This window comes from Lontra canadensis, unplaced genomic scaffold (genome assembly GCF_010015895.1).
Source record: "Lontra canadensis isolate GAN:19392208 unplaced genomic scaffold, GSC_riverotter_1.0 scaffold28, whole genome shotgun sequence".
Taxonomy (NCBI): domain Eukaryota; kingdom Metazoa; phylum Chordata; class Mammalia; order Carnivora; family Mustelidae; genus Lontra; species Lontra canadensis.
Window position 1 is genome coordinate 8,868,722 of NW_022631022.1, and position 25,705 is coordinate 8,894,426.

General features: G+C 35.8%; 1 protein-coding gene across 2 annotated transcripts; it reads left to right on the forward strand.

Moving 5' to 3' along the window:
- Positions 1–883: 883 nt before the first annotated feature.
- BNIP2 (BCL2 interacting protein 2) lies at positions 884–22,724 on the forward strand. Of its 2 annotated transcripts, XM_032864816.1 has the most exons (11): positions 884–1,079; positions 8,608–8,714; positions 9,743–9,810; positions 10,729–10,896; positions 12,532–12,708; positions 15,607–15,709; positions 16,442–16,573; positions 17,743–17,829; positions 17,957–18,055; positions 18,814–18,849; positions 21,524–22,724. In XM_032864816.1, the coding sequence occupies exons 2-11, from the start codon at positions 8,665–8,667 to the stop codon at positions 21,573–21,575; spliced, it is 972 nt and encodes a 323-aa protein (XP_032720707.1). In that variant the 5' UTR covers positions 884–1,079; positions 8,608–8,664; the 3' UTR covers positions 21,576–22,724. The 2 variants fall into 2 exon arrangements, with proteins under 2 accessions (XP_032720707.1, XP_032720708.1); XM_032864817.1 differs by lacking the exon at positions 18,814–18,849.
- The last annotated feature ends 2,981 nt before the right edge of the window (positions 22,725–25,705 follow it).

Here is a 25,705-nt window from a genome sequence, read left to right on the forward strand (position 1 = left end):
TTTTTATAGAGGAGACAGAGAGTTTCGCCCCCTGCCAACATTAGACAATGTTGCCAAAACGGTGTAAACCCGGGAGCTGCATTTCCGGTCAATGATTTAAATTCTTGAGCTTTCAGTTCCCCGTCAAGCACCCTCCCCCCCATTCTCAAATGCATTGAGCAGAGTTGACTGCTGCCTTTGTCGGGATTAGTGGATAAGAATTCCTAAGAATTCCGAGAGGGATTATTATGTTCTCCAAACTAATCTTAGTTCCTTAAAGCTGGGGAGCAGCATTGTTACTCCAAGTACACAGAGCTTGGTCCTTCTGTTACCAGTCCACGGCCAGGCAGGAACGGAAGTTGAGAGTAAGCATTTGGAAAACTTTTTGGTAACTTTACAGGTAATATATAGCTGTTGACTCTAAGGATAAAATGTTTCTAACATTTTTATCTTATCTTACCAGAGCATGGACCACAACTAACTGGTAATTCAAAAAATTAATCTGATAGCTCCCTACATATAGTCTGGGCAGCACTGTTGTATTCACCCTCGAGAATTTTCCAAAATTCTAAGGATTCTTCTGAGGTTTAGTTTTCCAAAATGAGGCTTCGGATATTTTCCCCTCCCATATCTTCACCCATTTTATCCTATAAAATTGTTTTAATGATCACTAAAGCCAACATTAATAATGTAAAAATATCTCTGAGTCTCAAAGGCCGAGTACCAAGGTAGAGAGGTACCCAGGTACCAAGTTACCCAGGTGGGATGCGGGGTTGCCCCCAGGCGCGTGCGCGGACGCGAGTCCGGGACGGTCAAGGGGGCGGGGCAGAGGCTAGGCGGCTCAGAGAAGCCACGCCTCCATCTCCGCGGGCCGCCGCGCCTGAAGAAGGCCGGGATACTGTCACTTCCGTCGGTGCCGCACTCTGCATCCGGGTCAGCTGCTGCCGCAGCAGCTGTAGACGGGGGACTGGGCCCGGGTCTCCGCTGCTGTCCGAGGGGAGCGGGCTCCTCTCGGCGCTATCTCCTGCGCCCTGGCCGTCAGTCCCACGTCGCCGGCCTGGAGCGGCGAAGAAGACGAGGGAGCCAAGGCTTCCTGCGGGGTGAGTGCGGCCGGGGAAGGCTGGGCACGGCGGGTCTGGGCTGAGAGCAGGCCTGGGGTGGGCGTCGGAGGGCTGAGTGCCCACCGGACAGCCTGAGAGAGGAAGCTCAGAGGGTTATCCGACGTAGGGGGCGCCCGGGAACCTGCTCGCGAGGCGCTTCCCGGATCCCCGCCCAGTTTAGGCCCCCGCCCTTGGCTCGGCTCCTGTTTGCCTTTGCTATCCTTGTCCGCCCCCCGGCCATCCCTTTTCCGTTTGTGCTGTTGTGCTCGGGATGGAACTTACCCCCGTCTCGGCCCCGCTGCACACACCCTGGTCTGGGTGCGGTGACCGGCCACTTTGGTCGCGAATGTAAAACCAGCGTCAGTTGTGGTACAGAACAAAGAAACTCGGACGTTTGATGTGCCCTGTACCCTCGGGGAATAGACACGGAAGCGACATTTGTAATGAAGGCTTTAGTAGACTTTTCCTACGTATAAAAGCCGAGTTCCCGCGTGGATTCAGACATAACTTTTTGCTTAATGGTTTGGGTTTTTTGGGTGTATCTGATGCAGATGCAGGTGTACTAGATCACCTCCTGTTAACTTTATTCGCGTCTACGACGTTGCTTTGAAACTTCCCTTGTCTGCCTGTTGCGGGAGCCCTTTGAGAGCACGGCTTTTGCCCTGTTCATCCTGGTAGTCCTAGTGCCTTCCTTACAGTTAATTGAATGAAGTGTGATTGCATTTTAGAGTTGCTTTTTTTCCAACCTCTCCTTTTTGATTAGGATCTCTATTTCTCTTAATGCCTAGTTTCTTAACTTTTTCAATGAAACATACTCTTTTTCTAAAATTTTATAAGAATTTCTCAACTTGTAAATAAGATAACGTTGATAACTGAAATTACCCAATTTAGTTACCTCCTATACTATCTTCTTGATGAACGCTCACTTCTTTTGCTTAGTTCTTGTCATTTTACATTTCTTCTAAACTATTCTCGTTCTTCATAATCTCTTTCTATCATAATCTCTTTCTATCGCAGCCTAACATTGTTGGGCTTATACAGGAAGTATGACCGGTCCACTTCTGCAAACACGAATCTTGAACTAGATCATAAGTCAGTGCCTTTGTGATCTTTAAGTGTTAGAGGACCTTTGAAGTTAAATGTAACCAAATCTGGCATTACAGGCTTACTCTGTATAATGTTCCCAGTGAACTGGAAACAGTGTGCTGTATTAGAAACAGTCATTTGCCTCATAATGTAAAACCGGGATAATAACACCAGTGTTTTTGTTGGAAAAACATTGTTTTTGATGTTTTGTTGATTAGAACATATAGGGATGATGAATGTGCAAGTGGTTAGTAAATGTGAAAAGGAAAGTGGTTCCCTTCATGGCCTCTGCAGCAAAGCCTGTAGGAGCAGCGATGGAGGAGGGCATCTAAAAAAGGAAGTATATATAGCCAGTTCTGAAATATTAACCGTGGCTGAAAATTATCTTAAGCTTACATTGTATAAAGCAGAATACTAGTACAATATGATGATAGTAGTATTCTACAATTACAATTTTATACTACAACAAATATGTATAACTACAATAAAGTGTCAGAGATCAATATTAGACTTTAATCTTCTTAAAGGTCTTAGAGCTTCTCCAGTATGTTCTGCATAGTGATCATAAAAGTACTGTTTGTAGGTGGCATAATTATCCTTTGCTTTATTTTCACAATTTTGAGAAAAGTCAGCAGCATTGTAATTTTTCTCGAATTTTTTGTGTTAACGTTTCAGGTAGAGTATCTCATTTTGTTCTTTTTTTAAATTGAGGTACAACTGGCATATAAAATTATATTAGTTTCAGGTGTACATAAAACAATGATTCGATATTTTTATATATTGGGAAATGATCACCACAATGAATGTATTTAACATTCATTGGCACACATTAAAATTTTTTTGTGATGAAAATTTTTAAGAATTATTTTTTTTAGCACCTTTCAGATATGTAACACAGTATTAGCTGTGATCACCGTGCTGTACATTACATACTTAGAATTTATTTTATAACTGGTAGTTTGTCCCTTTTGACCCCCTTCACCCATTCATCCAACCCCATTCCCTCTGGCAACCACCAGTCTGTTTTCTGCATCTTTGAACTTGGTGTGTGCGTGTGTGTGTGTTTTAAGATTCCATTTATAAGTGAGACCCATCTTGGCTATTGTAAATAATGCTGCAGTGAATATGGGGCTGCACATGTATCTTTTTGAGATAGTAATTTCTTTTCCTTTAGATAAATACCCAGAAGTGGAATTGCTGGATCATATGGTATTTCTGTTTTTAACTTTTTGAGGAACCTCCATACTGTTTTCCGTAGTGGCTTTACCAATTTAAATTCTTGTCAACAGTTCACAGGGGCTCCTTTTTCTCCACACCCCTGCCTACATTTGCTCTTCCTTGTCTATTCAAGAATGGTCATTCTAACAGACGTAAGGTGACATCACATTGTGTCATTGCATTCTTTTTTTAAAGATTTTTATTTATTTATTTGGCAGACAGAGATCACAAGCAGGCAGAGAGGCAGGCAGAGAGAGAGAGAGAGGAGGAAGCAGGCTCCCTGTTGGCAGAGAGCCCTATCCCAGGACCCTGAGATCATGACCTGAGCCGAAGACAGAGGCTTTAACCCACTGAGCCACCCAGGCGCCCCATGTCATTTCATTCTTAAAAACCCACATGACCCTGCTCTCAAGGAAACAGTGACAAGTATTTAAGATTTTTCTGGACGTGTTTTGGTGATCTTTGTAAACATATAGACTGGCCTAAAGTATTTTCCTATAGCACTTCCAGTGTTGCCAGCCTCATAGAGAAAAGCGAACATAAATATTTACAATGAAGCCCTTTTGTTTAAATGGAGAAGTGAAAGACTTGCCCGGGCATTTCCTTCTGCCAATAGTAAGTGATTTCAGCATAGATGGTGGTTATCAGCACCTATTCCAGCAGCACTATTAAACTACATAATAGTAAAGTTGCATGTAAGATTACAATTTATAATTTAGACAGTTGTAAATATGATTTTAATATTTAATTTTTGCTTCTATTGCTGAGTTGCATAGGGAAATCCTCTTCATCTTGGTTGAATTTACGACCACATTTTCCTACTGACCCAAGTTGTGTCAGTAGGTACTCCATTTTTCTTGATTATTAACCTCACTGAGGGATCAGCAAGTGTTCTGAATTTATCTGAATTGGTGTAAATAATCATGTGGTCTCAGAACCACAAGTATGTTGAGAAATCAAGTAATTCCTGTTGCATTAGGTGATTTTAACAAATGGCATCTTAAAGTGTTATTTCCCCATTCTAATTGACCAAATTTATGAACAAAAAATGGGAAACAACCACAGTTCATTGTGAGTCAGCATTGTCCTGATTTCCTTCTCAGTGGTTGTGCTTATATTGCTCCTTTCTTGTTTGCTTCCTGTTCTTACAGCTGCTGATGATTAAGCCCTTCCAAGAACAATACTCTCTCAACTGTTTGAACTTTTTGTCTACCTAGAGTACTTTTTGCCCTACCGTCTGTGCTGAGATGGTTAAGAGTGAATCTATCTGTATCTCTCCTAGGTTCTGTTTAACTAGCTTAAATAATTATCCCTGAACTAAATATCCATGTCCATGTGCTTTGTGTATTAAAATCACATGCTTCAATACGATTTTGAAATAAAAGTTTAATAAATCAGCTGACAGACCTGAAGGACTAGGGCTTTCTATGTTTAGAGGAGTTTTCAAGTGATAGACTTATTCAAATGGTGGAGGAACTAAAGGACATGGTTTGTCTTACAGAATTTCACAAGTTACGTACTTTGTCTTACAAATAACGAATGATTTTACCAACAGAAATTGATAATTGCATATGTGTGGATTGCCCTAAATATTTTCATTACACTTTTTGAGGGTAAAACAACAGGAAGCCTGTTGAATAAGAAAAATAAGCCTAAGGGGTAGAGCAAAACAAAGCCTGCTATCCAGTGCCCTACCTTACAATATTCAGATAACTAACATTTACAGGCTTATGTGCCAGACACCATGCAAGGCGTTGGGAATATAGTGATAGCAACTTTCAATCTCTGCCTTTAATTTTGAGATACTGAATATTTTTCTGAGTATGGGGGGTATTTTATTTTTTTTATTTTTTATTTTTTTAAAAATATTTTATTTATTTATTTGACAGAGACAGAGATCACAAATAGGCAGAGAGGCAGGCAGGGAGAGAGGAGGAAGCAGGCTCCCTGCTGAGCAGAGAGCCCGATGTGGGGCTCAATTTCAGGACCCTGGGATCATGACCTGAGCGGAAGGCAGAGGCTTTAACCCACTGAGCCACCCCAGGCACCTGGGGTATTTTTTTTTTATTTATTTTTTAAAAGATTTTATTTATTTATTTAACAGAGATCACAAGTACATAGAGAGGCAGGCGGGGGGTGGGGAGCAGGCTCCCCGCTGAGCAGAGAGCCGGACGCAGGGCTCGATCCCAGGACCCCAGAGATCGTGACTTGAGCTGAAGGCAGAGGCTTAACCCACTGAGCCACCCAGGTGCCCCCACCTGGGGTATTTTAAACAGACAACAAGAACATCTGATATTTTTCCAACACCTGCAAAAAGGCGAGACAAAATAACATAAACTTTTTCTGATTATTGAATTTAGGAAGTACATTAGTTTACTTTAGAGTGATTATAAAAGACTTAAGAAAAAAATTGAGAAGTACTGTGAATTAAAAATTTGGAAGAGACAGTTTTCAACCTTTAGTAATAGAGTGTTTCAGTCTCACAGGAGCATTAATTTCTAAGGGAATAAGCATGAAGTATTTGGGTTTGTTGGCCACAATTTGGGGGTCTTTATACTAGTTCTGTGTCCAAAATATAAGAGATTGGTAAGATAGGTATCTCTTTTTTGTTTATTTTCTTCTCTACAGAAGTTGCCATCAGAGAACAATCAATGATCAGTGAAGACTGTGTTGAGGTGTAGACTGTGTATTAGAAACAGAGAATGTGGTAAATTAAGTTAAGATCACTGTAATTTAGGTGTGTTTTCCAGTAATTTCTCAACATTGCCCGGCTCAGTGTTTTCCCAGAGAATTAAAAATGACTTACTCACATATATAAATACTGAGTTTTCCAAGCAAATATATTGGTGAGGAATAGAGCATTGGCCATTTTTTCTGCCCTTGAAAGTGGGTCCTCGAAAATTTAAACCTTTTGAGAATGTGTGAAACCGTTCCTTGAGTATAAGTAAGAATTCAAACTGAGAAGAGAGTCTCCCAGTCTTGGCAGAGATATAAAGTTAGTTTACTATGTAAAAATCTAACACTTTAGAAAATTATCAGTGTAATTTTGTTGTTGTTCTAAGCATAATGCTTTTTCTGTACAGCTTTGTACATCTTTTGAGCGTTGTAATGGCAGCAGATAAAGCAACTGTAAATCATGACCACATCTTTGTTTTATTTTTTAATTTGTTTATTCCAATATAATTAACAGTGTTGTATTAGTTTCAGGTGTACTGTGTAATGATTCAGCAATTCTGTGTGTTACTCAGTGCTCATGATAAGTGTACTCTTAACCTTCTTCACTCTTCCATTCATTTCCTACCCGCCTCCCCACCAGTTTGTTCTATGTATTTAAGTCTGTTTTTTATCTTTCTATTTTGTTCATGTTTTGTTTCTTAAATTCCACATATGTGTGAAATCATATGGTATTTGTCTTTCTCTGATTTTTTTCACTTAGCATTATAGCCTCTAGATCAATCCATGTTGTTGCAAATGGCAAGATTTCATTCTTTTTTATGGCTGAGTAATACTCCAGTGTGTGGTGGCATCATGTTTTTGTTTTACAAAACTAATTGAAGTGAATGGCTGGCACCATTTGTTTTATTTGAAAAGCATTTTTAAAGTTATATATACATGGTTTTAAAAGTCAGATAGGTTAGGATTCACTATGAAAAGTATCAGTCATTCTCCCCATCTCACTTTCTTCTTCCACTGGGACCAATCACTTCTTGCTTTGTTTTTAATACTTGTAGTGTTACTTTTTATCTCTTAAGAAACGCATGTTCTACTGCTTAAAAACAAACAAAAGAAAACAAAAAAAACCAACTTCAGTCATCTATTGACTTGCTCTAATGCAACTGAACTAAATATTAGCTCATTTGTACCTCTTGTGCCCTGAAGTTGTCACAGTTTTTGTGACATTAATCCGCTGATTTTTATGACTTCTTAAATGATATACTTAAACTTCCAGGTCTTATTCCATCAACCAAACCAATATCTGCATTCTTCACTTTGTAAAGTGAGAATGTCGGGACCAACACCCCTCCTTGGACAGACTGAAACTAAAACTGAATGGCCTAGGTGAGCATGTGTAATTGCATGAACAGAAATAGTCATTAAGTCCAGTGTCTGAAAACTTATGCTGAACTACATGGGAAAAGTTTAGTGTAGATACAAAGCAAATCAAAATGTAGCATTCATTTACTGGATAGTTACTGAGTAGCCTTTTTTCAGTGACTCTGGAATGATGGAATTGAAACTACAGAAATGGAAGTATAGAAAACAGTGCACATATTAACTATACTTCAGTTTAAAAGTGTTAATTATAGGGGCACCTGGGTGGCTCAGTGGGTTAAGCCTCTGTCTTTGGCTCAGGTCATGATCCCAGGGTCCTGTGATCAAGCCCCACATCAGGCTCCCTGCTCAATAGGAAGCCTGCTTCTCCCTCTCTCTCTCTGCCTTTTCCCCTGCTTGTGCTCACTCTCTCTCTGTGTCAAATAAATAAATAATATTTTTTAAAATGTTAATTATAGGGCACCTGGGTGGCTCAGTTGGTTAAGCAACTGCCTTCGGCTCAGGTCATGATCCTGGAGTCCCAGGATCCAGTTCCATCCACATCGGGCTCTCTGCTTGGTAGGGAGTCTGCTTCTACCTCTGACCTTCTCCCCTCTCATGCTCACTCTCTCTATCTCAAATAAATAAATAAAATCTTTTAAAAAATATTAATTATACGTCAGTTTTTAAAAGATGCAGCACACATACCATTTGGCTTTACTGAATCATGAATGGAAATGCAATTTGCTAGTGTTCAATTTCTAGGATCAGCTTCTATCCAGAGGACAGAAAATTTAATTATGGGTCCAGAGTAGAGAATATATTTACTTTTATTCCTTGTGCCTCACCCCCCCCCCCCACACACACACCTCAGATTCTTTCTACGTAATTCACAAAACTTAGTAAAATTTAAATCACAACCTGGGACACACATTCATATATATAACTGAAAGCAAATATTTTCACTACGCAATACCCTTACTACAAATAGTACTTACTTTACTAGAATATATATACCCTGGTTTTCATTCTAATTCTTTTTTTTTTTTTTAATGGTAGTTGCAACCCAGTAAATTGATTCCATGACCAGGGTGGAAATGTGAATGAACTAAGGTATAAGATTATTGCACCTTTTTAGCAGATAAAAAGGAACATGGAAAATATGTTGTCACAAATTTTCCTCTTTTCCCAGGGCATTGGCTCTCCGGATTATCAGGAGTTTGTAGTTGATATTGAATCTAAGCTGAGGATGGAAGGTGTGGAACTTAAAGAAGAATGGCAAGATGAAGATTTTCCAATGTGAGCAATGCTTTCAAATGAAAACAGATTTAAAACAAAACTTCAAAATGTCTTTACTAAGATGTCACTTATTAAGTGACTCTTGAGCTTCTTACAGAAATCCAGTGTCAAAAGGTGTTCATTTGATACTAGAAAATGGAAGTTCCTTTCCAGCAGTTAGACGAATTTTCCAATATTTTATTGTCCACCAGATATATATGTGGTCTTCCCATAATCTTTATTTTTGTTTTCAACATTTAAATGTAAAATGTTTGCTCTTATAAAAAATGCTTAAATGTGGTATTTCTTAAATGAGTCTGAGGGGTTCCTGGGAGAAGGGAGTCTTTAGATGTCTGTAAGAATTGTTAAATTTTATGCTTCTATTTTAAAAGAAAGCTTACTAAATAAGGGTTTTTTAGATTATCTGGCCAGCTACTTTGACACGTTTGCATTTGTAGTTGTTTTTGTATGGGTACCGTTAAGAGAAAAAGGGCAAAGGCAGACCATATTAAAATTGTGCTTTCATACCATCTTGGTCAGAAGACCATCTCAGAGCATAGGAAGGTCCCTTAACAGTGGGAATATGGACAGCTGGTGGAAGTACCAAGTCACTACATAGCACATGGTGATAATAGGAATAATACGGAAATGCTGAGCTCAAAAGAATTGTAGCCATCGTTGCCGTCCTCTCACGTGAGGGACCGTTTACCTTCACCACACATTGTATTGTATTTCACGTTAAGCTTATGCATTTGAGTTATATTTTTTTTAGGTTGTTTGTAATTTTTAGGTTTGTTTTGTAGTTGTATTTAAGAGCAGTTACATAAGGAAGTTATATCTGCTTTTATGTGTTACTTACATAAATATGTAAATCATCTGACAGTCTGAAAATTTTGTCTTTAAAAGTCGTTTGTAAATTACTGAAGCTTAAGAAACCACTTTATTCAGTTTTCCACATAATTGGTTCTATGAGATATTTTTAATATCTCTTTGAACTACAAAAAAGTTCTTTTAATTTGTGAATTAAAAATTTTGTCTGTATTTTCTAGACCTTTACCAGAGGATGATAGTATGGAAGCAGATGTATTAGCTGTAAGTGGACCAGAGAGCCAGCCTGGTAAGAACTTGGCACTTGAGTTTCAATGAAACGGTAGACTTTGTGCTATTTTTTTTAACACATTCTTTGTCAAGGGAAAAAAGTATACTAACTTTTTATTCTATTATATGGAGCCAAAGAGTAAGTGAATGTTTAAGAAAGCATTTTTTGAATGCTTTGGAAATTTAACATTACAAAAACATACCCTTGGGCTTGGGAAATTTCTACAGTAAAAGGTTGAGAGGAGATCATTTTTGGTGGTAAGCTGACTATAATGTTTGCCTCTATTACTTAAAAAGGTATATACTTGCTGGAATGTGTTGTCTTTCTATGATGTAGAAGCAATAACGATCAAAATCTAAGGTTTGTAAATTAATGCTTTGGGATTATGTTTGATTCATGTTATTTTTCTCAAGAATGAAGTGATTAGAATTTTTCTCTTATTCAGAGCACCTGGGTGGCTCAGTCAGTTAAGCATCCTACTCTTGATTTTGGCCCAGGTCATGAGATCAAACCACGGGTTGGGCTTTGTACAGGGTAGAGGGGGGCTGCCTAAGATTCTCCCTTTCTCTCTGCCCCTCCCCCTGCTCACATGCTCACACTCTCACTCTCTCAAAAAAATAAATATATTTTTAAGATTTTTATTTATTTACTTGAGAGAGAGGCAAAGAGTGTGAAAAAGGAGAGAGCTCATGAGCAGGGAGAGGGACGAGAATGGGGGAGAAGCAGACTGCTCACTGAGCAGGGAGCCTGATTCACCGCTGGATCCCAGGACCCTGAGATCATTACCTGAGCCAAAGGCAACTGCTTAACCGACTGAGCCATCCAGATGCCTTAAAAAAATAAATATTTTTAAAATATTCAACTTGAGCAAGTAAACATTCCTTCTAATCTGTTTTTCACTTTTTTTTTTTTTTAAACCCATTCCATGCTCGCTAGAAGTTAATGGAAATAAAGTAAGAAAGAAACTCATGGCTCCAGATATTAGCCTGACCCTGGATCCTAGCGATGGCTCTGTGCTGTCAGATGATTTGGATGAAAGTGGGGAGATTGACTTAGATGGCTTAGACACGCCATCAGAAAACAGTAATGAATTTGAGTGGGAAGGTAAATGTTTCAGTGTTTGATCTTTATTAATGAATGTTTGTCTCTCTATACGTATGTGTTTTGTGAATAGTAGTCTCATATTAGGATAATTGAAAAACTTAAAACTTGATCTTGAACCTAAAATCAATGATTAAGGGATTTTGTTGACATATGAAGTTACTCTTTTTTTAAAGTTCCTGCTATATTTTGTTACTAAGATGGGAAATTCTGCTGGCACTGAATATTCTCATGGCTTTCAAAACTGTTTTTAGTAGATTACATGGGTGGCTTTATTTTCTATCTTAATTGCCCAGTATTGTGAAGTTATGTTTTTTCATGCTGCTCCCAAAATATTGCTTGATTGTTATGGCATGTTCTTTATTTAGTCAATCAGCTAAGAAAAAAAGCTTTGAAGAGACATGTAACTTAGGAAATATGCTAAAAGTAGTTAGGGTTTGCAGAGAGGGAGCTTTGAAAGGAGTTTTTTTAGGGTGATTTTTTAATTAGGTTTGCCTGATAGTACTGCACTATGTGAACAACCATCTTGAATTAATGTGTACTCTTAGTCCCCAAACTTTATATTCCTTATTATTAGTTATTTAGAATTCAAAGGAATTGGCATCTGTTTTGCTTTGCATGTTTTCTTTAATTAGATAATTTCTGTGTATAGTATCTTTATATAGTTGTTGGTATATCCAATGATTTTTACTTGAAAGCAGTGTTTTAGCCCTATGTGTCTTATCTGCAGTAAAGAGTAAGATCCTTGATATACTGTATCTTTGTTCCTTTTCTCTTTCCTATTTTACTGGTTCAATGAGCAGTCCAGTAATAATATTTTAAAAAGATACTGAAATAGTTTTCTGCCTATGTGTTTTGTCTCTTCTTTCTTTAATGCTGCTGTAGTCATTTCCTGGAAGGATATTTTCCGTTAACAGCTTTATCTTGGAAACAAACAACTAACATGCCGTAGGTTTCCCTTCCCCCATCTTTTGGTAAGGACTACAATACTAAAATTTCGAAAATCATTACTGCATTTAAAATCTGCTAAAGTGCAGTCTTGAACTATAAATTACACCTAATCATTGGTGCTTCTGCTTTGGCTAATGTCAATTTAAAATAGACGTTTGCATGTACACATCAGAATATTATCAGTAAATTTCTGCTCAATAAACCTGATCAAATGAGAAATAATCATCGACTGGTTAACCACTTTCTATCTGGTATTACAGTGTTTGGGGAATAATTTATGTGCTCAAGAACAAAAAACCAATTTGCTCTTAGTTACTTTAAATAACCCATAGTGGTAACTACCAAGAACAGTGTTGTAAATAAAATCTGAACAGCATTGTAAGGCCAATGTACTAAGATTCTGATGGCCATATGAATTATCTTTTTTGAACTTATGCACATACATTGCGCTGTGAATTGCTTTCTGAATTAGCCAATACAAAAAAAGTTATTTCCAAAAACATAAAATGGCTTCATTATCAATAACAAGCCTTTTCCTCTGTTACAGAAGAAGTACTTAAAATTCCACGGAAGGTATAATGAAATATTCTCTGAACAATCTAATTAGATAGTAAAGTGGTTAACATGTAATTTGATTTTTACTGTACAAATAACAATTTGTGATTCAAAAACCTTTTATTTTGACAGATGATCTTCCAAAACCCAAAACTACTGAAGTTATTAGGAAAGGCTCAATTACTGAGTACACAACAGCAGAGGAAAAAGAAGATGGACGACGCTGGCGTATGTTCCGAATTGGAGAACAGGACCACAGGGTTGATATGAAGGCAATTGAACCCTATAAGAAAGTTATCAGCCATGGAGGTAAGAGCTGTCAAAGAGCATATTTTTTAGTGCAATATCAAAAATGTAAATGCCTAAAGAAACTCTATCTTGAGTAAAAAAATGTATATATAGTGAACATTTATCATGTCATTTTAGAAACAACAGGTTTGAAGTAAAAGGATAAAACTAAATTTAAAAATCATTAGTACATGCACACAGTATATTCAGAAGGTATAAGGATATACAGTGAAAACTGTTTTCCACCTGACCTCTAGACAACCCCCAAACTGAGACTTTCTCTCCTTTTTTATGCATTTATAATTTATATATATTGAAATGGTATAATCCTTTTTTGTAGCATTTGCAGTTTTTCCCCCAGCTTCATGACATGTAATTGACATATTGTTAACTTTAAGGTTAAAACGTGTTGATCTGATACAATACATACTGCATAATAATTACCATTTCTTTTTTGTGGTGAGAACATTTAGGATCTATTCTCTTAGCAACTTTACACAATACAGTATTACTGTGTAGAGTCGTTACGCTGCGCATTAGATCCCTACAACTTATTCATCATATAACTGTAAGTTTGTACCCTTGACCAACATATCTTCTTTCCCCCTAGACCCTGGTAAACACCATTTTAGTCTCTGTTTCTAAGTTTGGCATTTTTAGATTCTGCGTATAAGGGATACCATACAGTATTTGTTTTTCTTCTTTCTGACTTTTTCACTTCGAATCTGAAAGGTAGGATTCAGTGAGTTTTGACAGGTGCCCATATAACCATATCACCTACAGCTAGACATGTAAAACATCTTCATTGCCCCCCAAAATTCTCTCAGACTCCTTCCCAATGAATATCCCCCTCCAGTAACCACTATTCTAATATCCGCCCCCATGATTACTTTTGCCTGTTCTAGAATTTTGTTTAACTGGAATCATATAGTGTACCCTCTTTTGTTGACTTCTTTTTGCTCAGCATGTTTTTGACATTTATCCATGTTGTTGCTTGTGTCTGTTGTTCATTCCTTTTCATTACTAAGTAGTAGTTCATTGTATGGATAAACCACAATTGGCTTATTCATTTTTCTTTTGATGGACTTATGAGTTGTTTCCTATTTGGGCCATTATGATTAAAACTGCTTTGAACATTCTTGTACTTGTCTTTTTGTGGATATAAGTAAAACCTGGCATTTTAAACTATGACTCTTATTTTACATTAAAACCCTGAATAGGGATGCCTGGGTGATTCATTTGGTTAAGTGTCTGCCTTCTGCCTTTGGCTCAGGTTATGATCCAGGTGTCCTGGGATCTTGCCCCACATTGGGCTCCCTGCTCAGTGGGGAGCCTACTGCTCCCCCTGCTTGTGCTCTCTTTCTCTCTCTGGCAAATAAATAAATAAAGTCTTCAAAAAAAAAAAAATCAAACAATAAAACCCTGAATAAATCATTTAGTTTTACCATATAGTATAGAACTAGTCCATTCCACATTTTTATGGAGCACCAGATTTGCATATTTGTAGGATATCCAAAAATACAAGGCTTCGTTTCTTAAATTACAAGTCAGATAGGAAAAGCTATGGGAGTATGATTATAACTTCTAACCATCCTGACTGTGCCATGTATAGAAGTTTGCCTAGACACTGTAAATAGCGTCAGAACGTTAATGGTAGTCAAAATGCAAGTCACTCTCTAGAACATTTCTTTCTTTCTTTCTTTCTTTCTTTTTTTTTTTTTAAGATTTTATTTATTTATTTGACCGACAGAGATCACAAGTAGACAGAGAAGCAGACAGAGAGAGAGGAGGAAGCAGGCTCCTTGCTGAGCAGAGAGCCCAATGCAGGGCTCGATCCCAGGACCCTGGGACCATGACCTGAGCGGAAGGCAGAGGCTTTAACCCACTGAGCCACCCGGGCGCCCCTCTAGAACATTTCTTATTACACGAAATCCTAATGCAAGAAAGGGGACCACATAGGTTAAACAGATTGGGGTTTTTTTTGTTTTGTTTTGTTTTTTTAATGTAGAGTCCTTTCTACTTAATTAACTTTCTGCCAAATGCATTCCCGTCTGTATTTCTATAGTCTTCATTCATCTGAAAGCAAATCACTTGAATGTTTGCATTTACATTATTCCGCCTAATTTAATCCTATTCAGATGAAGAAAACAGGATAATCTGGATCAGGAAGTTCACAGTCTTGCATTAATTCAGCCAGTTCATAGGAAAAAAGTTGTGAGACCTGCCTCATGGTTTAAACCTAGTATCTTTCAAAAAGAGCGCTTTATTTATATTAGGGGGAAATAATTAGGACCATTTTATGCTATTGAATTATCACAATGTGTTTTGTGACTAAGAGATTGAGATAGATGCTAATGTACTTGAAGTGTTTAAACCTTTTCAGTGCATGTTTGTAAACAATGGAAATGAAAGTTAAAACAATGTTACTAGATACTAGAGATTATAATAAACATATACATTTTAACATTTTTCTTGAGTTAAAATTGTCCAAGATGTAATTGTAGTTTTCATTAATCTAGAATCTACAAAATGCTAGGCATATTTGAGTGTAAAAGTATTTTTTCAGAAGCATCCACTTTAACCATAACTTGCATAAGAGTGTTGCAGATGTTTTCGTATTACGCCTGCTTGGATTATATCACTTCTTTTGTCTATTTACTAAAGTAATACTGGCTTTCTGATTATGCTACTTTAAATGGGTTTCTGGTTTTTATGCCCACTATTTCCTCTTCAGATTTTATTCTCATTTTGAGAAGAGCGGATTTAAAGATCTATAAGGCTCTATAAGGTTAAAAACGAAACCATGTTTTTTGATCAAAAAATTTGTGGAACATGAACCACTATAATCTGTCAGCTGTACAGATTTCCTCTGGAAAAGTAAAATCATGCTGGTGATTTTATCTTTGACTTAATTTTCAGGATATTACGGGGATGGATTAAATGCCATTGTTGTGTTTGCTGTCTGTTTTATGCCCGAAAGTGGTCAGCCTAATTATAGATACCTGATGGACAATCTCTTTAAGTAAGTATACCTTCACAGAAAAATGTGGACAGAATTCTGGGCTAATTAGATCTCCAGTTTAAGGAAGTGAACTTTGCCTGGGAGAAGATTATAATTATCCCCATTCCAGTTCTTTAAGTCCTTATTCTTTGGCATTATAAAAGTATGCATTTTCCAACTCAACAGGAAAATTGTCAGTTTAAAACTGGAATGGATATTTCAGATTATCTGTTCTAACTTCTTTATTTTACATTAAATGTAAAGAAATTATTTTTATCTCAAAATCATATGGCTAAATGCATTTACTCCCAAAAAGCCAAATGTAACTGAACCGACTCAATTCTACTTCCACAGAGTCATTCTATTTCTTAAGTTAGTGGTGTTTTAAAAAAACTTACTGGGAAAATTTCAAACTTACATGAAGGTAAAAGAAGTGTATTGAGTATTTGTGTATGAATCAAACGCTTCCACAGTTAAAAGGTTTATACTTCATTCCCAAAATGTATACTCTTCCATTGTATAACTTAGAAACAAGTCCCAGAAATCATGTCAGTTCATCCATAGACTTTTAAACGTGTATTTCTAGAAGGTAACTCTCTTAGAGTTACATGTTCATAATACCAACTAATACAGTTCTGAAATTTTAATTGGTTTTGCTGTCATTGAAGGGAAGGAAGAGCATTATATAATTTGGATAATTTTCTTGGTTCTGCAAAGCAGTACTTAAGGCTTAAACTTAATTTGTCTTTATAGGTATGTTATTGGCACTTTGGAGCTATTAGTAGCAGAAAACTACATGATAGTTTATTTAAATGGTGCTACAACTCGAAGGAAAATGCCCAGTCTGGGATGGCTCAGGAAATGCTATCAGCAAATTGATAGAAGGTATTGTAAATACACATTGAAAGCTAGTCTGAATAATTTTTATAATAGCTTTATTCAATTTTATTTCCTGTGGTCACTTAAGAGCACTATAAATTATATTTGTAAATTTTATAACACGTTTCTGTTTTCTCAGTTCAGTATTTTAGAATATCATGAAGGAAATTAGTTTTGATCTGTTTAATAAAGAATAATTCCTTAAAACAAAACTATAAAATAGTCCTTTTTTTCTCCTTATTTGAACCACATTGAACATTTCCCTGTAACTTGTGTTTTGGGAAAGAATGGAGAACTTAATACATTTCCTATTTTAGTACATTCTGAATTTTGCCTAACTCATAGTGCTTAGCATATTTTATGGTTTTTAAGATGCTTAGCCATCATCTTACTTTGGAATGAGCTCTAGGGAGTGTATTCTCCTCAGAGTTAGTCATCAGTGCTAATGGAAGGAACTTAAAATCTCCAGTTGGTTTGATTTAAGCTATAGCTAACTTGAACTAGTTTAATGAACTCAGATTCATTAATAGGTTTCTCTAAATACCTAAACATGGCATGGGCTAGTTCTTACGATTAAAAAAAAAAAAAAATCCTTAATGGTCACTTTGCTTAAGTGTGGAATATGCATAATAAAACAGCAGGATTTTTTTGGTCAAAGTCATTCAGGGTAATGCCAGTAATTTTTATTCAGAATTTTAGACTCCCTAAGAATATGTTAGATCTGATTTACATTTCCTATTCTTGTGGCATAGTGCCTTTCATGGTGTTGATGAAATGAGTACCAGTTCCCCTCTCATCCTGAAAAATGAAATTTCGTATTCGGTATTGTCCTCTACCCCTGGTTGACAGAATTCTAAAGACAAGTGAATATATCCAGGAGACATTTAACGACAGGCTATACTGTGGACATAAATTTAGCCAAATGCAGTAAAGCTCATCTCGTAGCAGTAAAAAAGACCATCAGAATTCAAGAGTGTATTTCCTTGTCTTTAGGAATATCACATCTAAATGAACTTCTGGATGAGGAGTGTGTGTGTGTGTGTGTGTGTGTGTGTGTGTGTGTAAAGTTGCACATACTTAATGATGCCTTACCTTTTTTCCTAGCATTAGAATTTATAGAGCTTTAAAATTTTTGTTTCCTTTCCTTTTCTTTTTCTTTTTTTTTTTAACTCCAGGTTACGGAAAAACCTAAAATCACTAATCATTGTACATCCCTCATGGTTTATCAGAACACTTCTAGCTGTCACAAGACCCTTTATTAGGTAATTTTCTGAGAGTCATTGACTTTAAAAAAAAAAAAAGAAACAAAAACACCAGCTCCTTATGTGAATTTCTTGTCAGTTCTGTTGGTCAGAATATTGAGGTAATTATCTTTATTTTCTTCCATAGCTCAAAATTCAGCCAAAAAATTAGATACGTCTTTAATTTGGCAGAACTAGCGGAACTTGTCCCCATGGAATATGTTGGCATACCAGAATGCATAAAACAGTATGTTTTGTTTTATTTCTTTAATTGTATTGGATCTTTATATATTGATGTGCAAGAGGTAAATATTTTTCAGTACTCATCCGGATTTTTCACTTCCTGTATGATAAATATTTTGTAACTGCTCTTGTTTTTGTAACTAAGGAAAAGGGAAAGAAGCCATTTTCCAGCACCTTCCCCATACTGTTTTCTTCAGGCCATCACCTAAGGAAGCAGGAAGGATTATTTCTGGTTGTAGTTAATTTTTATTTTTAAAGACTATTTCTTTTTAAAGACTATTTACAATCTTAAGAGGTGGTTTCCTGATCAGTCAGTACTAAAGAACATTCTCCAAACTTGAACATGCTGTTCTCCAAATTTGAGTAAATTCATCCATGCGCTGAATAATCCTATTACTGGCGAAATATATTATTTATATCAGCCTAACCTTGGTTCATTTCAGTGGCTGAAATATGTTCTGTTTACTGAATTCACCTCCCATCTAATTTTTTAAAAGGATTTGGTAGAAGGCTGTTAACATAAATCCTTGAATATCGCTCTCCTGTAATGTCGAAAAAGTTTTTTGGTCTACTGGTCTGAGGTTTAGTCTGTTGAATGTGTCAAAGCGAGATTTCTTAGAACAATTTTGACTTTCTACATAGTGTGTTAATAGTTTTGGTTTTGCCTGCAGACTTATATGAGTTTATTGTTAGTGCCTTTTTTTCAAGTTTTGTTTATCTTCATAACATGTATATTTACTGAAATAACTCTTCCCTACCAAGGTATGAAGAAGAAAAGTTTAAAAAGAAACAAAAAAGGTATATGCACACCTTGACTGGGTTGCATCTAGACTAGTCCATTTGCATTGCACAGACTAACTCTTCCTTATTGGTTGGTTAGCTTGTGGACAAAGATAACAGCATTTGTAAATATAAACATACCCCAGAATTCAAATATAGAGTGAATCTGAAGTCCTGATGCTGAATATAGCTTGGATTCACCCTGTTCTAACATCATGTATTAATGCCCATTAGGAATTAAAGGTCATAGCCCCTCCTCACTCCTTCATGTTATATGTACTGATCGCAAAACCAAAGAAACTGCTAAGAAAACTATTTGGAAAACCAGTCACCTCTAAGACTTTTTTATTTGTTTCACCATATTACTTAAATGTCTAACTAGTGCTTTTGATAAATATATATGTACTCTTCTAAAGAAACAGTTTATTTCCCTGGGGTTTATGAGTATATTTGCAATGCACATATTCTTTGGCTAACCAACATTGATTTCCCTATACGCTTAAACAGCCTGCTAACCAGTCAAATTCTACATATGATAAAATACCTAAAATTCAGTAATATACCGTTAAATAGTTAAACACTCTGCTTTCCATCTTTAATTTTGAATACTTCTGCTTTGAGCATAACAAACTATTAGCTATTAATATCTTGGCATAGAAGATGAAAGGCAAGGTATAAAAGAGTTACCATTTTAAATAGCAGTTTAGAACAATGTAGGATTTGGAGCTGACTTGTTAATGGATTTTTTTTTTTTTTTAAATAATGACAAATTAGCAAAACAGCTTTAGAACAATCTTTCTTAAGGTGAGAGATTTGTATGTAGTTATTACCATTTTGACCATTCTAAGGAAACAATTATAAGGAACTAATTCTTTGAACACATTTTGACTGTGTTGATGAGCATGAATTCAGTTGACCATGTGATGGAACCATAGCTTTACATTTTTATAGGACACTTAACAGTTTAATGAACATTTTATTTTTCATAAAAATGAGAGAGATGTAGAGATGTGGATGGTAATTTTAGATATTGCTGATTTTTTTTTTCCCTTTCTAGGCACTGGTGTACACTTGCCAGACAGATAACTGAAATTAAAAATACAATCTGTAGCTGTATAATGAAGCCAACTGCTTCATGGATTTCAAAATGAATTGCCTTTGTTGATAAAATCCACTGTATTGTGCCTTTTTACAAAGTTCTTAGTATTTAGTTACCTGGAATTTAGGTATCAGAAAAATAGTGGAACTATACTTTTTATTTAATATATTGTTTGATACCTACCAATACTATTTTATCTTTTTTCTTTTTTTTTTTATTTTTGTCTTGTTTAACTGTAATAGAATCACTACGTATATCTTTCAGACACTTGTTAGTTTTGGCACAGTTTGTTAGTCTTAAAAAAAATAAATCCTTGTCAGCTTGAAGATGGTAACATTCAAGTTTTAAAAATAAAGGAGCATTTTTTTTTTTTTTTAAAGGAGCATATTTTTAAAAATGTAACAGAGACTGTGTGTGGAGGTGCTTACTTAAGGTGACATCTCTATGATGAGTACTGGGCATAAGGAGGATTCAAAACTCCGTGTGCACACACGGTAGTGTCAAATGTTGTAACTGTTTCTTTCAAACGGCTCAGTGCAAGTGTGGCCGGAGAGAGCGCAGCTGTTAAAGTGTTTGAATGTAGTTGAAAAATCAAGTAATTGTGAAAATAGTTTGTAAGAACTAATTTAACAGATTTCAGATGTTGAAAAGACCGGATGTATATTGCATGCCTTATTGAGACTATATACCTCTTACATTTTTGATACCAGCATAAAAAATGTTTTTAAATGTTATTAATTTGACTTTACACAGACCAAGACTTTTAGTTTCATTCACTAATGTTCAGGTGCTCCTAGTAATGGGTGGTGATGATCAAAAAATGGAAACAAATGTGAAGAGTATCTTCGTATATTGTACCAAGTTTTAAACTCCCCTCCATCAGTAATTCAGACTAGTACAAAGAGTAATAGACTGTTGTACATTATCTTTAAAGTGTTGTTTATAGTTGTGTTGTAATTACATAATTCTTCTAATCCCCACTTGCCTAAATTTTGATAGGTCTCTATGCAACCCATTCTAATTCAGTTCGATTTTTAACCACATCTAGATATTTCCAGTTATTTGATGGCTTCTTACTATCAAAATAAGTGAAAAGCATTTATATTCTACGTATACTAATAAATAATTTTGGAGAATCGTTTCTGTAAATATGCATTTTTGTCACTGAATTTAAAAACATGGATCATTTGGTGGCATTAGTGGCATTTTAGTATTTCAGTTAACGAAATCATTTTTGAGGGAGTTATCTTTCCTGCCACTCTCTAATCAGTTAGATCCCAGCCATGCTACAGTTTAAGATTTTAATATACCTGTTGCAATTTAACTTTTAATACAACTCTGAGCATTTGTATGTACAGTATTCAGTAATCTTCAAAGAAACAACAAGCACATTTCTTGCCAGTGTCCTCTTGTCTTTAAAAATTATCTTTCCTGGTTGGGGAAATGTTTGGTAACCTTTTTACTATGTCTGCTTCTTTGCAAAGCTTTGTTTTTAACAGAATAATATTCTATGCTAAAAGTAGTCACAATTTTTAGAAAGAAAATTGTTTAGTTGCTAGTGTCTTATTATCTCTATTGTTTTTCATTAAACAGAGTTGATCAAGAACTTAATGGAAAACAAGAAGAACCGAAAAGTGAACAGTAAGTTTGGTATCTAGTCCAAACAAGAATGAAGAATGTACTGATGAAGCAGTGCTCTTTTTTGCATTTAGAATGCATTTATTGGCCCTGATTTTTATGTAACCTGTTACAAAATTGACTCTTCCTTACTGGACTTTTGTATAAGGGACTGTTCACTGCTGTATTGGTTTGCAAATCTCTTGAATTTAGCTCCTTATTAGCTAATTATATTGTAACCATTTTGTATTTTATATTGCTAAATAGCAGAGAACCACACTTTATATAAAGCAGTTTTTGCATTTGTTTGTTGAATGATGCATCCTCTTCAGTAGACTATTTATATGCCTAAATGGTAAAGGAAAGAGATAATATATATTTTTGTTTCTGAGCAATATTTTTTAATGTATACCTGTCTTGTGGAAGAATATGTAGGTAAATAAGACCATGATTTGTAAAGTGCATGTTTGAATTTTTGTTTTTGTAAATGGTTAGATACATTTCCTGGGTAACTTAGAAAACAGAGTTGCTCATAAGGTGAGGGACAGTTTAAACTGGTTCTTATGAATACCCAAAGGTCATGTACATAATCTAAGTAGATTAATACTCTCCTAAGCTTTTTTCCCCCCTCATTTATTACTGTTTCTTAATTCAGAAGCACAGATACAAATGTATTGCATACATTTTCCTTTTTAAACTTTAAAGACAAGTCAAAAAGCCATTTTTAGAACTACACAATTTAAGAGGCTAAGCAGTGGGGTTTGTATATATTTTGTATATATGGAACGTTTTATCTTCTGGCCAAAAGTCAGAACTTTATAAAAATTTTAGGTCTGTTCACTAATGTGAAATAAGCTTGTGTGTCCCGGGTATCACTCTCCAGAATTTGTGAGTACAGTGTAGTGTTCAGAGAATGTGATGAGTTACTCACTGTCACCATTTTTCTGTAGAAAATAGGAGCTGCTTTTTAACTGCTCTCAGTGTGGGCACTTTACCAAAATACTTCTGTATCGGTTACTGAAACTTGATAGCAGAGGTAGGTGTTTGACCTTGTGGAATCATGTTGACAGTACTGTAAATTTAAGTTATTTTGTAAGTCTTAGAGCATCATTACATTATGCTGTTTTGGACAATATGGGATATAAGCATATAAACTTTTCGTTTAATTTGGTAAGTACCTTGACTCTACATTGAAATACATTGTACTGAGGTGCCCAAACAGAACTTAATAACCCACAAAATCATCCTAAAACAACAGATTGATCTGATAGTATCATTCGCTTGTGTGACTCATACACACGTGGAAAAATTAGTATCCTCCAAGTTTAAGGGTACTACCACACCCCAGCCCTTCCTGTAAGGTAATTTATAAAAGAATGTGCTAGAATAGCAAAATGAAGCAGATGAGAGCTAAGCTTTTAGGGTTTATTCTGTCCCAGACTGAACACACATGTGGCTTTTACCATTGCCATTTTTCATATAAAGTTTCTACTAAAAAAGAGAATTTTCCTTTACTTTTTGTCCTCTTTAGTTATAGACTTGGCATGCTAAACTAAGTCCAATTATAGGAGATGCTGGAGGATTCCCAGGATGAGGTGTTCCTCAGCAGTCTTCTGACTTAACTTGGATCCAACAGCCATAGGCAGATCCTAAACTGATGTTATTATATCAAATAAAGCCAAAACCATTATTGCTTGCTCAAACCTTAGAGAAAGTTTGTGTTGAAAAAGCAAACTAACAACAACAACTTAGGCATTCCTTCTGAATTTACCATGTGAGAATTATGAATAAAGGATCAATGAATTTAATTGTGATTAGAGTCTATATTCATAGAGCTCTTTAAGCAGTCCTTTCTCTATACATATTTATCCTGTTCAGAATTTGCTGAACTTCTTACATAGGTGGTTTTCCTCCACATAAAGTACACAGTTCTTCAGGGTCAACAATTTATTGCATTTACTCACTTTTGCTTTTGCAAGCATTGTCCCTAACTATAGATACAACTTGTTGCAAAAGTGGTGCATGTTCCTAAATATTTTTTTAAAGTACAAGTAACCTTTAATCTGTTAGAATATGAAAATTCAGAGGGAACAGTGGTAACACTTGGGATATAATGAAAGGCATGTGTTGTGAATCAGTGGATTAAAAGACACCTGCTCTACCGACACCTTAATGGAATCTGGTATAGGGACATGCCCCATAATAAATGTTTCATAACTGTAAGTAGGTATTGTAATTTATCACTATGTGACATTCCTCCCATAGCATTCAATTTTAATTTTCCATTGCTGATTGTAATGAAAGTACATAAAATTGTATTATCTGTCTTCTGGGGTCATGGATCTAACTTAACTGGTTTAATTTTATTTTTGCCACTATATTTTGTTATCCTTGCGCTCGAGTGTCTCTTTTTAATCCAAAGTTTCTCATACATATAATTTGCTTTTGTTCTGCTTGGTTATATTCCTAAGTAGCACCAAGAAAAATGCTACATTGGCCTCCTACTTGAAGCTTAATAGCCTTTAACTCAGTTGATGGCATGGAGAGGACAGGATCCTAAGGAGGGCCTAGTGGGGTAGTTTGAAAGGAAGATAACAAGGAAGTAAGAGAAAGAACTTCAGAGTTTAGAGTGGCTGTTACCTCAGATGGCACTGAATGTGTCACTGTTACGGGATGTACCGCGTATGATAGCTCTTTGCACCATCTAACAGGCTTTCTTGTGTCCAGCAGGAAAAGCTGCAGTCTTCACATAGAATATGTGAAATAAGACTGGAGTGAAGAGTGCAAAGGCTCACAATACCTCTAATGAGAATTTATATTTTCTCTGCTTTGTCTCTTCATACAGAAGCAAATTTGAACAGAGAGGGTCAACAATTACAGTGCTCAGATTAAAGTTTAGGGCTGGATTATTTTTCATATTTTATGAAACATAAGCATTAACATAGTCTTCCAAAATGAATAGCACTATTTGGTAACTGCACTGAATACTGAAATTTGCTGATTGTATATCAGTAGCTAGAATTTCTTCAACTACAACTTCAGAATTTAAAAAAGTCATGGATCTGCTTTTTGATAGAAACTTCTTGTAGATGATTATAGTGTTACTATTTGGCTGTTTTTATGTGAGTGCTCAGGGAATTTGGAAGTGTTTGATTTAGTGCAGAAGTGGCTTTTTTAGATTTCTTCAATTGAGAGGTAAATTAGCATTAGGGTGTTATTGGTTAGAACAGGCCAGTTTCTTGTTGAGATCAGTAAAGGTGTGTATATAAGGTGACAGTAGCTTCATTCTTTTCCCTGTGTTATATGTGGAAATGGCTAACATTGCTCAGTCAGAAGGGAGAAGATGGGCTGAAAGTAGAAATTTGCTAATCCATTCCATCATGTTTTCTTGCTTATTTTTTTTTCAAATATTTAGATATTTAAGAAATGGATCACAAACCTCAAAAGGAAGGAATAGAGGAGAGTTAATATGCTTATTAGTTAGATCAACTATTCTGTTAGAGTTTATCCTTGTCACAGGGAACAGGAATTGTGTGATTGGAGTCACTGGGAGAAAGCCTGAAGAATTTGGACTCGCCCGAGAAAGTCAGCTGGTAAGGGAAGTGGGAGATTTCCTACTCAGTGTTCTAATAGTACAGAAGAATTACCTGGGATCCTTTCACTCACCTTTACCCTGGTCGCAAGATTCTGAATGAATAAGAATCAGATCAGTTTCTTTTGAAGTTCTAAATGGTACTTGAAAATAAGAATTGTGTTGAACATGAGGAGTGACAATAAAATTTGAACGTAGCTGTTATTTTGTTGCAACTGTATATGATAGATCTATTTAATTTCTTATGTTTTGAGAATTACTTTTAAGAATGCTATGAAAAGTTCGCCTAAAGCACTTACACACCTGATGAAAATCAAGGGTTTAATTAAGGTTTCAGATCGATAAAGAATAATATTGAGCTGTTTGCTTCATATAGCTATCTGATTCTATCTTGTAAGACCTTCTACAGGAGATTAAAACATTTACATTTTGAATCTTTGTGCTTTCACAATCAGTGTGGCTAAGGAGGAACTTGGAAAATAATACCAATTAGCTATTCCACTGCACTTTTTATATACGAGCTTTCTAAAGTTACGTCCCTTAAACCATTTATTTACATACTAGCA